This window comes from Ostrinia nubilalis, chromosome 1, assembly GCF_963855985.1.
Source record: "Ostrinia nubilalis chromosome 1, ilOstNubi1.1, whole genome shotgun sequence".
Taxonomy (NCBI): domain Eukaryota; kingdom Metazoa; phylum Arthropoda; class Insecta; order Lepidoptera; family Crambidae; genus Ostrinia; species Ostrinia nubilalis.
In genome coordinates, this window is record NC_087088.1 from 8,519,375 (window position 1) to 8,535,312 (window position 15,938).

Below are 15,938 nucleotides of genomic sequence, written 5' to 3' on the forward strand. Positions count from 1 at the left end.
TAGATCTGGCAAAATCGTATTAAATCAGTTTGATAGACTTAATTAGGTACCTCCTACTATATTATTCGTTTATACGAGAATTAGCTGAGTTATTACTTTTGATGTATTGAACAGAGATTTATTTATACTAATTTCCAATAATAATGTTGTAATTATTTCTAAAATTAATTATACCTATAATACATTTTTGCAAACAAATCTAGCAGACCGACTTCGATTTGCGATGATTGCGTTGCGTTGAACATAGTAAATCAGAATCGCGATGAGTTCCATCAGTCCTAATAAGATGATTTGTTCCATTATTACACATATCTATCAAACACGAAACAACTGTTCTTTATTAATAACTTACCTAAGATTTATCACTTAACCATTGGCGCAAGTAACCTTAAGGAAACATTTTTGGACGAAATCTCCTTTTTTCTTAGCTCATTCAGAGACGAAATAGGTTCTGCGAGAAATTCTTGGTAATTGTTGTTTATCTCGGCAACTTTCGGGGGTGCTTGTTATTAATGGTGTTATTTAATTTCGGCAAGTAGTAGCTTTTAATTATTTTCAGCCTGTTAAGACTGTTTGTGTCTTCACGTCAACTCAAGCGGACATTGTGCTTTCAGGCTAGATTTAACTTTAATATTAGTGTTCTAATTTGTATTTAATGAGTGATGAAGAAGTTGCTTTTGTTTAGGAATGGTATTCACAAGAAATCCCTGTTATAATTTTAGTCGTTAGTTCTTAACTTGGATGTTTCCATCCAAGTTTTTAATCAAATTATTTTGCGTTTTTTATTCTTGAGATTTGATCAAATTCTAAAGTTAGTACTTAGTAAGAAACAACAAAGCCTAATTTGACTTATTTTAGAGACAATATTTTATAATGAATTTTTTGACATCATGTACTTTTCACAGAGTAGAATACGACCATACTCTCACTCTTACAGTTTACAAAAGGTGACTAAAGGACAATCATAGTGCCTCATGATGATTGTCACTTGTCTGGCCATGTCATCCCGTCTGGCCAGGGTGTGGGTGGTTGTGTATAGGCTCAATCCACCATTTGCCTGTGCTAAATTACAGAGATTCATGGTCCTGCAGTGGCTACTAAATGACATGATGATGATGATGACGATATTTGTTTTAGTTCACCCCGTGATACAAGTGCCAAACCAACTGGTGGGTGCTCCTCTCGGGACTGACGTCACCCTGGAGTGCTATGTGGAATCATCACCGAAATCCATCAACTACTGGGTTAGAGACTCAAGTGAGTAATTTTGTAATACAATATTTAAAATCAATTTAGCCTAAAACTATACAACTATTGTAAACAATGAGACTTACATCTAAAGTTTGAGTTGGATTATTAGAAAAGCTAAGAGTATTATTTTAAGTTTTGTTTTAAGATAAAAGATCATTTATTTTATTCACCGATACAAGGTAATACAATAAGGTAGATGTTACAATAGTTACACAGTTCAGCTTATCTCACCAGTAAGCTAGTGTGTGATTGTTTATATCGTCTTCATTGTACCAAGGTTGTGATTTTTTTTTATTTAGCACTTTATGCAGATGACTTCTTAACTGTTGGTAGAAACTAACTATTAACCTAGCAGACTACAGAATTTTAGTCAGCTGATAGTTGGGCCTCTATTCTAATCTGTATGAAGAATCGGCCGATGATATACCGGTGTAATGTGCGTGTGACATACTGATTACTCGCACGACTCAACTATCGGCCGACAAAAAGTCCTTGGCTGCTAGGCTTACTTTGTATCCAAAATTCGTGATACTGGCCACTTTTCAAAATTAAAAATAAGTTTTTCTTAACACAAAGAAGACTTTTTTTAAACTTATGTTAGCAAAAAAAGTACCTATTCAGCCTTTACTTGATATTTTGTCGACTTGCTCCAATGCTCCTATTCACATTACCGCCCCACATCGGCTCCTTAAGAACTTTCCCTGTACATATCTAAACAAGCCACTTCACAGCGCCCCCTTTGGGGAATCGAATGGCAATCTCGCTTTGGTTCTCAAAACGGTGCTAGCCTTGTCTTATTCATGAGACCGCAGAATTGGGGATTGGCTTTAAAGTCAATTTCCACTAGTCTGTTTTTATTTTAGGGAAAAACGTGATGATTCTTTCAACCTAATTTGCTTCTTTTTTGAAGGCCGAATTTATTGTATACCAAACAAAACAAGATCTTGCATGAAAGAGACGGCACGGCAAGCGATCTCTTGTAGACAATCTAGGGAGACAGAAGACAGACGTGAAGGTAGTAGGAATTTAAACATATAAACAAACGTATAATAATGACACAATAAATATACTCCAATGAGCACTGGGCGGAAGCCCAGTCGTCGTTTCAGCCGAAAGACGTCCACTGCTGGACAAAGGCCTCCTCCAAGGATTTCCACGAAGACTGGTCCTGCGCCGCCCGCATCCAGGCACCTCCCGCGACCTTCACCAGATCGTCGGTCCACCTAGTGGGAGGCCTGCCCACGCTACGTCTTCCGGCTCGTCGTGGTCGCCACTCAAGAACTTTCCTGCCCCAGCGGCCATCAGCTCTACGAGCTATGTACCCCGCCCACTGCCACTTGATTTTAGCGATTCTGCGGGCTATGTCCGTCACTCTGGTTCCGCGCAGTATCTAAATACTAATAACTTTTAATAATTGTAGTAATAAAAATATCAGTGTCAGTCAACGGAAGTCCGCTCCTGAACAAAGGCTTTCCCTAAACATTTAAAATAATAAACATTTAAATTAATTTAAAAATATTTTCATTAACATCATGCAAAACTATCTTAACCAGGCCATCACTAGTTTACATGGATCCAGTAACTGGAGTACAGTTATAACAAACATTCCAACAAGTCTAATCAAGCTTTTGATTCGGCAAGTTTCCGCACCGACCGGACTGTACCAACTGGGTAACTGCGATTGCTAACTTGCCTACGTTAAAGGATTATACTAAACTATTTGATAATGCTGTAGTCTACGGTGTTGTTGTATGTTGCCGTCAAATAGTAAATTAATTAATTTATGTCTTTCATAAAACGTCTCGAAGGCTTAAATTTTTTATCACTGCTTTGTATGATGTGTGAAGCCAATTAAAGTCACACTGCATTGATTTTAATCTGTGTCATGGTGTTAAAATATTATTAAAATTAAATGATAAATACGACTCAGGGACAATTTATTATCAACTTAGATGATACTGTCAGCAATATGATGTATCTATCGTATTACCCTAAAAGGGGATGCCTTTATTTTCTGTAATACACTTAAACACAATCTTAAGATATACACGGAAATTTTTTTATTTTTAAAAGAGTAACAAAAGAAACGAATAAAAATATTTTGTATTTGCCAAAAAAAAGTCGAATGATGTGGAAACTTCATGGCAGTAATCTGAGTACATTAATGTTCTTTCCAAAGAGCATACTCGTATTACACTCGTTACTCACAATAACTCGTAATTATTCATTTACGCAGTGATTGAATGACTATTATTGTTTATTGTATTGTGATTATGGAAAATACGTTGGTAATAATAATGCTATTAAGGTCAACAATGTAACGTATTACATATAATTTGACGTACTCATTGTGTTTTTGAAGTTATTAACTCTATTCTAGAATACCACTAGCTACTATAGAAGGTAATTTGAAAAGTATTCCTGCACAGCTTCTCTCTAAGTGCCTAGCCCACTGACACGGAAGTAAACGCCATTGTCTTCCCACAATAGTTCAATCCACAATTTGAATCAGACGCACTCGTAAATTAAAACTTAATATCTCATTACTTTCAAGCGTCACCCGCCCATTCGCATTTCGCCAAAAAAAAAACGCGAACAATTTGCAAAAGAAGGAAAGAGTCGAGGAAAATCCCATAATTATAATATTCACGTCGTTGGCTCCCTTCCCTTTGCTTTTAGCGCCTATTTAAAGCCTCAAACCTATATTATCGTAAAATAAAATTTCTATAATTACACTTTTTAGCCGGGGAAAAAGACTCGCATTTTTCATACAGAAATGTTTTTGCGATAATTAAGTAACACTCCTCCATAGAGACGAATTTGTATTGAGTTTATGTTTCGAGTGAATTAGCAACAAGTATTCAGTGTTGATTTTATAATTCTGCCATTCATTAAATCATTAAATTTTCCCTAAGGACTCTACTAGTTTAATCTTTAATACACAAAAGCAATGTAGCGAAAGATGCGTCAACAGCAAGCATGAAAAATATAACTGACGGACATTCTTCCCCCGGGACTCTAAACCAAACACGGCGCTTGGCGACATAACGACACTCCTTACTCTGCCCGTGACGCGATAAAAAACTTTTATTCCCGTAAACACTCTGAAAATCCCTCCCAGATAATGATTCAGTTCCTTATTTGTTACAACTTTATTACAATAAACAAAAAGCACTAGAATTAGCTTTTAAATCGGAAATAATTCCTACAAAAGATTTTAATGTTTTAATGGCTTCATTGGTTGCCCATTAAGACTCTCCTAAGTTTTCGACTTCGACGGAGTTGTGCTTAAGTGATGGGGGCCCCCGAAAGAGGCATTTTTTCGGTTTTCCGGTTATACCGCGTAAAGGACTTACCCTATCAAAAAGTGGTCTTCATGACGGTTGAAGGGCACTTAATCCTGCATTGAATAAGACCAAATTCATATGTTTTGGACAAACCGTTCTCGCGCTAATGTTCGGCAAAGTAGAAAATATGCGTATAATTAATGACCCTCTCCACGTCCAATGGTTTGTTACCCACAGGCTTCCAAGTCTTGAAAAGGGCCACCTCAACCAGTGTAACCCTATCAAGGCTTACGAGCTTGATGCGCCTATCCTTGTTCGACCCAGCCGTTCCTTAACTGCGGTTGCTGCACCTCTTCCTGGCACACACCTGAACGACTCTGTGTTACCTACTGTGGCTGCCCCTCTTCCTTGTATCCTCCTGCATGACTACGTTGCCTAGCCGTATGCCTGGTCTAAGGTTCGACGCCAAAAATCAACAACAACAAGTTCATATTAAAACGCTGAAGAGTTTTTTGTTTGTTTGTTTGAACGCGCTAATCTTAAGAATTACTAGTTTGATTGAAATCATTATTTTTGTGTTGAATAGCTCATACATTGAGGAAGGCTATAAGATATATACAATCACTCTACGACTAATAGAGGCGAAGCAGTAAAGAAAAATGTTGCAAGCACGGAAAATAGTATTTAAACTACACTCGGCATCAAATAAATCGCACCTCCCGCGACAAGCACTTATCAAACGTATGCATCCCCACTTCCCACCAACATTGGTACCATTTGAAAGCCTAGTTCTAAACTTCATTTTATTAAAGGAATGGTTTTAACCCCAAAAATGTGTCTTTACAAGGATCCAGAGTCACTTCTTCAAAAAATAGGTAGTTACGCTATAGCCATTTTTTATGACTATAAAACTGTTAAGTTGGGATTAATCGCTATCCATCGGTTAATGAAGACACGTGAGATCTTTATTTGGTTTTATAACCATAAAAATTGGTCTAATTGATCCCAGAGGTGAGCCCAAAGTGAGGTCAATTTTCAAGTCACATTTATGGTATATGTTAATCATTTATTTAAAAATGAAATATATTTTTCTTTAAGGATATTTATTGGGCTTTCAAATAACACCAATATTGTTGGGGTACCATGATTGTGTCAGAAGAAAATCTTTAAAGTTCGCGTCGCGGAAGGTGCGGTTTATTTGATGTTGAGTGTATTTTCACGCGTACAAAGTTGATTTTGTGGCGTCGAACCTTGGACCAGGCATATAGCTAAGCAATGCAATTGTACAGGAGGGTACAAGGAAGAGAGGCAGCCACATTAGGTAACACAGAGTCGTTCAGGAGAGTGTCAGGAAGAGGTGCAGCAACCGCAGTTAAGGAACGGCTGGGACGAACAAGGATAAGCGAATCAAACTCGTGAGCCTTGTTAGGGTTACACTGATTAAGGCGACCCTTTACAAGGTTTGGAAGCATGTGGGTAACAAGCCATTGGACGTGGAGAGGGTCATTAATTATACGTATATTTTCTACTTTGCCGAACTTTAGCGCGAGAACGGTTTGTCCAAATAATATGAATTTGGTCTTATTCAATGCAGGATTAAGTGCCCTTCAACCGTCATGAAGACCACTTTTCGATAGGGTAAGTCCTTTACGCGGTATAACCGGAAAACCGAAAAAACGCCGCTTTCGGGGGCCCCCACCACTTAAGCACAACTCCGTCGAAGTCGAAAACTTAGGAGAGTCTTAATGGGCAACCAATGAAGCCATTAAAGCAAAAAAATCTTTTGTATGAATTATTTCCGATTTAATCAATTTTTGTGTTTAATTCTACTGGCCTATATGTGACATTTTGAAAATACGCTACGTAAAAGTACTATTTTAATCAAGTTTTTACTGGTTTTTGCTTTACATTTTAAAATATAGTCCTTCCCGAAGCTCGTGACGTAATTGACAATGTGGTAATTGGGTCTCTCCCACAGGACTACCGCAAATAAATATTAGCTAACGTAGAGTTCGTATACAGAATAATTTCACGAAATTACCCATCTAACATCATCCGATAGATCCTACGTTTTTAATTGTAACTACATAGTTTGGAATTCTGTTAGGATCAGTTTACTTATTAAAATTGATTTTATATTCCGCCTCCGTCATTTTCCAACTTCTATCGAACAAAAAGTTAGTTTATAATTGCTAATGAGGTTTCTGTCAAATGAGTAAAAATTTTGGGTAACTTCTCTGAATTCTAAAAATAAATTGTGCCATGATTGAAAGGAAAACTTAAACGTTAATCGCTTTAATTCCTCAAAACATTCCAACTTGCGTTTTTCATTCATTTCTAACTAGGTCTCACCAACTCAATTTCTCATCTTGCGTTTCGGTTTTGAGAAAACATTCAAATACAAAGCCAGGTGATCATTACACACCTAACGTGAACACAACGTTATTCAAGCACGAAATGTTCGTTTATTCAACTGATGAATCCATATTTTATTCACATTGCCACGTAAGAGATGAGAGCTCCCATCCTACCCGGTTTCATATAAAATTCTTTACAGATACGAGATATTCACATAAATCGTTTCCTAGCAATATGAAAATATGAAGCGCAAACCTAATTTGTGTGATCTTTTTGAATGCATAAATTCAGTTTTAATAAACGAGCGCATCACGAAGACTTGAGCTCGTATCTCTGCCGTATAAAACCGAATGTTCCAATAACATTGAAAAGTAGAAACATTACCGTTCGGGAATCATAATAAAAGTACACGTGTCTCAGTGAAAAATCCATTAGTGACATACGGCTAATATAAAGCTGAAAGTTGCGTAATAAAACATATTTGGTGGTATCTCACCGCGTAACATTGGATGTTATGTGTCAAGGAAATCTGGGTACGGAACGTACCAGCCGAATGTTCTTACGTATTCAGTGAGGACGAGCATTATACATCACAATTCACAAGTCGTTTCGTTTCTGAAATATGGAAAGGAGTCACTACATTTGGGGACTTTTGTAGTATAAAGACATTTGTGATTAGCTTCTAGCAGCAAATTAATATTTGATACATATGAGATTCAACAGACGACAACTAGTGATATGAAATACATTACTGGTTATCATAATAGTGTTTTTGCTAGCCAAATCCTCGAGGTAAAACGTGATAATTTATCAGTACACTGCGCGTTTCATACTAAAAAGTAAGCCGTAATGAGCTGGATACGATACTAGGTGTTACTTCGCCCCGCAGCCGACGGCGGTTTCGCAAAGTTCTCTACTCGGCAGTTGTCGCGTGAAATTTACGGGTTAATTTTCAATGGGACCGAGTTTTGAGCTTCTGGAAAATTTAAGTTCCACATTATGCTTGGCGCTCATCCGAAATGGAGAATACGTGACGTCATAAAACATTGGGAGTAAAATATATACATGTGCGGGTGACGTGGAGTTTTACGCTCGCCAAATTATGTTAGAGTATCAGGGCCTTATTACAAAAAAGTTTAACATACGTTAAACATTGATTTAAAATGTCATTTCCATAATAAATTATAATTTAAACAGGTATTCAGCAGGCGTTTAACTTTTTGTAATAAGCCTTTCAGTGTTTGGTAGTACCTACTAATTGGTCTATGGCTAGAAAAGTCTATATACCTTCACTCATAACAAAATTATAATAAAGTTCCAAATACACATGCTAAGCTAGGTTGAATATTAAATTGTTTACATCATTCCTTGAAACCACGTTATTAGTTACCTTCTCCTTCGTACTTGCTTTTCTACGGAAGTAATATTGAAGTCGCTCAAAAAGTACAGAAGCTTTCCAAATAAAAATTTAAAAATTTTAAAATAATAATCTGTAAGCAGATTAGCAGCAACAAGATTAGCAGCTTAATACTTACTTACCTGTAGGTATTTTAACTTATTTAGATTTCGTATAAAAAAACAACATTAAACAGAAAAAAATCTGAAAAGCGAGATGACTAGGCATTGCTGTTGCCTAAAAATACAAAAAAAATAACCTTAGGTTTTGAATTTAACGCAAGATTTTCTAGGAAATACTTGTAGTGTTATTCTCAACCACAATAAAACTACACGGTCTCAAAAGCTAGTATGGATGCACTAAATTCTCAACACAATATCAATAGTCGATGGCCCCGTTCCTGAAGCTATCAGTGTTTCCTTCACCATTTCACTGGCGACTTTACAGCCGCTGAAAACCTAAGGGAGGGGCCGTAACGGTCATAATAACTTCTACGGAATAGCCGATACTCCAGCCTTAGCTACAGTAACATTATCTCACTGCTTTATTATCTAGTTAGCCAATGAGAATAACCCTGAAAAGTAAAGGTTAAGTGCCCAGTGGAGATTTAGCTTTTTGATGATGAGAATCGGGAAGTTAGGTAAATAAAAAGAGAGTTGAAACGCTGCTGTTTGATTTGTGCTGATCAAATTCGGAAGAATTAAGCTCAATATCACGATTCTTACAGAATTATCTATGATAGTAGATTTTGAAATGATCACAACACACCAATATTTATAATCAAGTTTTTCTTGGAAACAGTCATAAGATTTCAAACACAGATGTAGTCGTAGTAGACTGCTGTTTTAATTTTTTGATGTGAGAGTATTTTTGCCAGTGGAAAATACATAAACATTTAGTGTCTGATGGACTTGGCTGAACGAGGGTTTAATGAACCCCAAAGTTGAAACATTTAATGCTGGCGTATAACATGGATGATCAAACAAGTTGCTTTGCCGGAATGAAGTAAAACTTATACATACAACTAAAATATAGCTATAACAATTATTATTCACAGTTACATACTAATGAAAAATTCTCTCCGTGCGGTGGCACGATAAAAACGTGGGCCCGAGCCATTCTCGCCGAGCTGGCGCTAATTGTTAAAACGCATTAAGGGCCAACTTGCTCCACTCTGTGTTATGATCCGTGGTGCGTTTCCAGGCATTGTTCCCACGAACTTGCCTCCCATGACTGGCATTTTCTCACAAGTACATAACGAAAACCAACCAAAAGGGCACAGCACTGGATCGTCATTTTCGTTTGTCATCAATCTATGTTAGACCCGCTGACATGTAAGTGTTAATTAAGCAGGCCTCACTCGAGCGTAATTAAGAGTGTTACAGTGTTATTTTAGACATTAATTGAGATGAAATTTCTTGTTATAATGAAGCGGCGGGCTCGGGTTGTCGGATAATTTTGTTTGAAGGTCATCTTTGGTGTCGCGAGCGGAGGTACACGGGGTAAACAAAGTTTCGATTGAGATTAAAAAAGCGTTATCGTTGTAACTTCCTTGGGTTAAAATTTAGGGTTTTTGCGATGAAAAATTTAATATCTTGCGGCTTGTTTTATTGCCTCCAATAACTCGGGCGGGCGGAGCTGGGAGACTATTTACACGGCAGTGCGGTGCAACAGTGTTTTCATAAGAAAGCCAGTCGCTTTATCATTTGCGGACAACAGGCGCTGGGGGCTTAGGGGCTCGGAGCGAACGACATACTTATTTACCAATAGAAGGATTGTTTGGGCCCCGCTGAAAAGGTGCAGGAAATGTCAGCGCTCTGAAGCTTCTTGAAAAATATCGTTCATTTTGCAACGCTTGCAAAGGACACGTTGATATTTTTGCAGCAGTTAACATATTACTTACACGTTCAAACCCATAAATCACCGAGGAATAGGTACTAAAAGTATACATGTCTTATTAAATGCAACCCAATTAATTCAGCTACGCTTTCAACGGGTGTAGAGACCTCATTCAAACTTTAATTTGTTAAATTAAAGTAGTTCGAAAGTAGTATGATGAAATGTACGAGTATGTCTCTTGGTAGGCTTTAATTTTACATTTATGGCAATTGGAATCATTTACGTTCTTCACTTGTAACTAACATCAACTTGTAAAATTTATTTATTGCCTTGCTAATAAAATATTTCTTCACCAGATGAAATGGTGATATCGTCAAGCAAGTACGAGGTGGTGAACACAGTGATCAGCTCCTTTGAGAGCAGCATGGCGCTGACCGTCAGGAAGCTGACTGCAGCTGACGTGGGTGGTTACCGCTGCGTTGCGAAGAACTCCCTGGGTGAAGTGGATAGCATAATCAGGCTTTATGGTAAGTTATTGGTAAAAGATGCTTGGCGCTAACCAAAAGAAGGGTGACTGCAGACAAAGTTGGTGAGTACCGCTGCGTTGCCAAGAACTCCCTGGGTAAAGTGGATAGCATCGTCAGCTTTATGGTAAGTTATCGGTAAAAGTAGCTTGGTGTTCGCCATAAGGATGGTGACTGCAGCTGACGTGGGCGGGTACCGCTGCGTTGCGAAGAACTCCCTGGGTGAAGTGGATAGCATCATCAGGCTTTATGGTAAGTAGTTGGTAGAAGTTATTTCGTGTTGGCTATAGAACTTCTTGGTAAGTTCTCGGTGAATATATCATGGTACTGATGGTAAGGAAGCTGACTGCAGCTGACGTGGGTGGTTACCGCTGCGTTGCGAAGAACTCCCTGGGTGAAGTGGATAGCATCATCAGGCTTTAAGAAGTTATTTCGTGTTGGCAATAGGACTTCTTGGTACGTTCTCGGTGAATGAATCATGGTACTGATGACGGTAAGGAAGCTGATTGCAGCTGATGTAGGCGGCTACCGCTGCGTTGCCAAGAACTCCTTGGGTGAAGTGGATAGCATCTTCAGGCTTTATGGTAAGTTGTCAGTAAGCGCTGTAGTTAGTTAGTATAAATATTAAATGATCCTAACCGCAAGGAAGCTGACTGCCGCTATTCTGGGCGGCCACCACTGGTAGCCCAGGACTCCCTTGGTGAACTGGATAACACCAAAACGGCTTTTTGTAAGTTATCAGTGCATGCATGATTTTTTTAACAACTCATGTTTTGGAATCATTTCATAATTGGTACGTTACTGCTAACTATTATTTCCTCAGTATACGGAAATCCACACACCAAAACTAACTTTTAGTTATTTTATTTTTATTTTATTCAGAATAATAAACAATTACATAATATGGCTGATACTAGTAGATAGTACCTATAACCTTGACAAAAAGTGCTAAAGCAAAAATTTGTCATGTTCTATTAAAAGATAAAAATCAGCCACTTAACACTTCAAAAGTCAAGGCTTCAAAGTAAAGGCTACCTACCTACATCCCTGTATTACCGAGCATCAGACAAAGGACTGGTGGAAGTCTTTCTTGAATCTTATCGGAGAAATAAAATTACAAGATTGCTTTAATATTATTAAATACCTACAAACACTTTCCCGGAACGATAACGTTGCCATGTCACCTAATTCTGTTAAGTTACAATAGACCTCTATTTTATTTCATATGAAGTGACAAACTACACAGCACCTATTGAGATAGATAAATTATTCAAGATAAGTGGTTCCTTTGATAGAACTCATCTAATTCCTGTATAGGAAAATAAAGGAATGCGAAAAGTGGTGATGCGAGATGTATTTTTTAAAGAATATTTAGGTACTAACTAGCGCCCGCCCGCGACTTCGTACGCGTGGATACCGTTTTACCCCCTTAGGGATGGAGTTTCGTAAAATCCTTTCTTAGCGGATGCCTACATCATAACATCTACCTGCACTGCATGCCAAATTTCAGCCCTATCCTTCCAGTGGTTTGGGCTGTGCGTTGATAGATCACTATGTCAATCAGTCAGTCAGTCACCTTTGACTTATTTAAATGTATTTAGATTTGCAAATACAAATTACTAGTTTATGAATTTATAGTCCCGTTAACCCCTCGAGGTAAGTTAAGCTTACAGAACATAGAAAGAGGTTTCTATGTTCTATGGTTAAGCTTGTTTTACTAGTGGGTTCACCACCACAATTATAATAGTCAAGCGGCTAAAAAAACTATAAAATTTTAATGATCATAACAGAATGGAGCCTCAAACCTATAAAAATGTTCAATTTGTTATTATACTGAGATAGTATTTGTCTAAACTCTAGCTTGTTTAATCGCTGATAGTAATGAAAGTCCTTTGTAACTTTTGATAGGATTACACCCAGCACATTAATTACCACCTTGCAATGATGCTATCTGATAGTTATTGTTCATTGTCGGTTCAGTAAGCCCAATGCTAATCTGCCAGTGTAAATTAATGGAGAGATTACGTTAAGGCTGGAGCCGATTCCAGGAGAATCGAATAGGTCTATTAATGCCCTAATGGCTTCGATAAGATTGGTGCTAATTGAAACTGTGGCGTTACAGTACTCTTACACGTTTTGAAGATGTATTTACCTTAAATAATAAACATTTAAGGAACGCATTATTATATTTTGATAAGATGCACCTAGCAAAATCAACATAACCCACTAAGAAATTGCTATTTTCAAGCCGTTTGCTGTCAAAACTGTCATTCATTTTAGACTTGTGATACGTAAAATAAGAGACATTCGAAAATACACAGTTATTATACTATAAGAAACATAACGAAAAATACGTACAATTGAATCAAGGCAATAATATCTGTGCTAATAGAAACTGGCAATGTTTTCAATTAATAAAGTCGAATCATGAAATGTAATACATACCTAGATATTCGAATAAACCTATCTTTGATTTCAAAATGAAGAAATGTTATGAATTCTGAGGCAGTTCAATCTCTGTTTGAGTTGATTTTAACAGCTGTAGGCTACAATAAATTACAAAATAGCCAGTTTAAACTGGCACGGACTATAAATGCATACGAATCTTGGTTCCAGCTTTACTTAGGGCATTGGTATATTGAGATAGCCAACAGCAATCTACCTAGCTTGACCATTCGTTTGTGTGCTAGAAAGACAAACACAAGCCTGTGGTTTGATTTTGCACTCGCGTTGATGAGGTCTAGGTTTTGTAGGCGAGTTTTTTGAGGTAGGATACAAGGCATACAAAAAATAGCAACCCTTTAAGCAATTGAGTTATAACACGTTTAGACTTAATATCTCATTGTTTCTTACTTTATTACTTTAACTTTCATCAAAAATTAGGTAGTTCTTTGCTAGCCTGGGGAACAATACCTAACGTAGGTAATATTAGTAATAACTACTGAAAAGAGAACTATTAATACTACGCCACGAGTCTATACTATCAGTTCTTTAATGTTAAAATGTTTTACAGAAATTCCTGGCCCGACCGTAAGGAATACAAGCCCTGCAAGCAAGAAGGAAGATTACAAATACTCCACACCCATCGAGGGTCCTGACAACCAGTTTGGATCTGCCGACAGGTCTGATGATGAAGACGAACTAGTTGTAGACGACGTGTCATCAAAAACCCCGCACCTATCGAATGAATATATTACAAAAAACAAAACACACAATTATCTGGCTACGAATATGGTCAAGGAACAGAAACTTAGCAATAAGATACGAAAAATATTCGACATAAACGAATTCGAAGGGGTTAACTCTTGTACAACATTTTCTTCTTCACTGTCCTTCAACAGTTTATTGGTAGCATTCACAATTTTACGTGCAGGTTTAACGTAGATTATACTATTTAATGTACAAAATCGATTCAACCCATATCGAAATCTTTGACGTAAGTCCCACCGATTGCAGAAACCACGGAGGGAACAATCTATGGTATTGCTATTAAAATAAAGGATAACTTTATAACCATGACTGTAGATAGGTAAATACACAATTTGGCTTACACTAAACGCGTAATAACTGAATATTTTCAAGGACCTAACCTGAAAATTGATATTGATGAAAGAGTTCCGACACGGCTCTTCGCAAATTAATACCAAAATAGATTGCTATCGTAGCCATTAAGTATATTATTTCCAATATTAGATCACAATTTAAAAGGTAGCTGCTGTTAAATTTTAGATAAACTGTACATTATTATTGTTAACCCAAATAAATATTAAATATTTTTTCATTATAAATAACTAGGAGTAAAATAAAATCATAAAGGCATGTGTAATAGTTGTAAATTATTGTTGAATGCTATAATGTATGCTATATGAAATATAATTATAAATTATAATATAAATTGTGATATTGATAGTATAAAACTTATTGATTGACTGAAATATGGCAATAATAATCTGGTCGCATTTCACACCATAAGTACATAATGGTTTTGATAATTTTTTAACCATACTTTTTATCACTGATTAAACAATTTTCTAGAAAAATGTGTTTTCTACCGATACTTTTTCACTGATATTATGACAAGCTGTTGTTATAGGTACTTGCTACCGATTTTTTGTGAAGTAGAAAGTAATTTAGTACAACATAAAACGTTATGCTTTATTAATTTAAATTAAAATGAAGGAGGAAAATGTACAGAACAAATAAAGTGTAATAAAAATATTGGATAAATCAAGTACTTCTTCTTTGTTTTAAAAATTCATTAACGCAACTTAATTAATTTGAAGTAGGCAACCGTATTAAAGCCGTAAATTGCTTATATTTTATGTTTTAATTGTTATAATTTAACTGAGTAAGTTAACAATGTATGTAAAGATGTTTTTAAATTGGATTTATTTGACGAAACTATGAAATGAAACTAAAGTTGATTGACTAATTTGGTTGATAATATTATTTTTAATTTCATTTCAAATTGTTTTATGTCAACTTAACTTAAATTAAATCAGCTATCGAATTTTCATCTTATTGGTTCCAATAAGTTCATAGTTACCTTAAGCATTTTTAGTTTAAGTAACGTTAGAAAAAGAATATTTCCATTAATAGCTCTAAAATCAACGTATGGATGACAAAAAGATAAAATATAATGTAAATAATGTATTTGATATTCATGATTTACTGAGAGACATTCCCTTTTCTGTATTATGTATAATATCTCCTGATAAAATATCCTGAATATAAAATTATAATAAATACTTTCAACAGTTTTATTTCTTTAATTTCCTTTATTTAGAACTGTGTAAATAGGGTTCGTTAATTAATTAATAAAATAATATACAATTAGATCTACAAGTAGATATTAACAATTTCAAATGCAATACATTTCCAGTCAATCCAGTTAAAGTACCTTGGTAAATTCTTAAATAAATGTTTTTCTTTTTACAAATGAATAAAGAAATCTCAGGATAAGGGGGCGTCCATAAATTACGTGAGACTTTTAGGGGGGGGGGGGGGGAGGGGGTCAACGAAAACCTCACTAAATCTCACGTGGGGGAGAGGGGGGGTCTCGGAAAATATCACGTAATTTTTCCCGCAAGAAATAGAATAAAATTGCCAGAAAACTGGGTAATTGAAGTAAAAAAAATGTTTTTTTTTATGATGATAATGACAATTTATTCTAAACCGTCTAATCAAATTAAACTAAAAATGCCTCCATCTGCATTTGTGAATACTAAAGATGCAGAATAAATGTCGAAATTAAGAAAATCCGAAATTTAAAAAAAACGTCAT

At 36.2% G+C, this 15,938-nt stretch overlaps 1 protein-coding gene across 2 annotated transcripts in view; it reads left to right on the forward strand.

Moving 5' to 3' along the window:
• LOC135088583 (lachesin-like) overlaps positions 1–15,372 on the forward strand; it is a 36,891-nt gene extending 21,519 nt beyond the window's left edge. For both annotated transcript variants that reach the window (XM_063983460.1, XM_063983469.1), the window contains exons 7-9: positions 1,138–1,257; positions 10,488–10,658; positions 13,669–15,372. In XM_063983460.1, the coding sequence (XP_063839530.1) occupies positions 1,138–1,257; positions 10,488–10,658; positions 13,669–14,039 (662 nt within the window). In that variant the 3' untranslated portion in view covers positions 14,040–15,372. The remainder of the gene's footprint in view (positions 1–1,137; positions 1,258–10,487; positions 10,659–13,668) is intronic.
• The last annotated feature ends 566 nt before the right edge of the window (positions 15,373–15,938 follow it).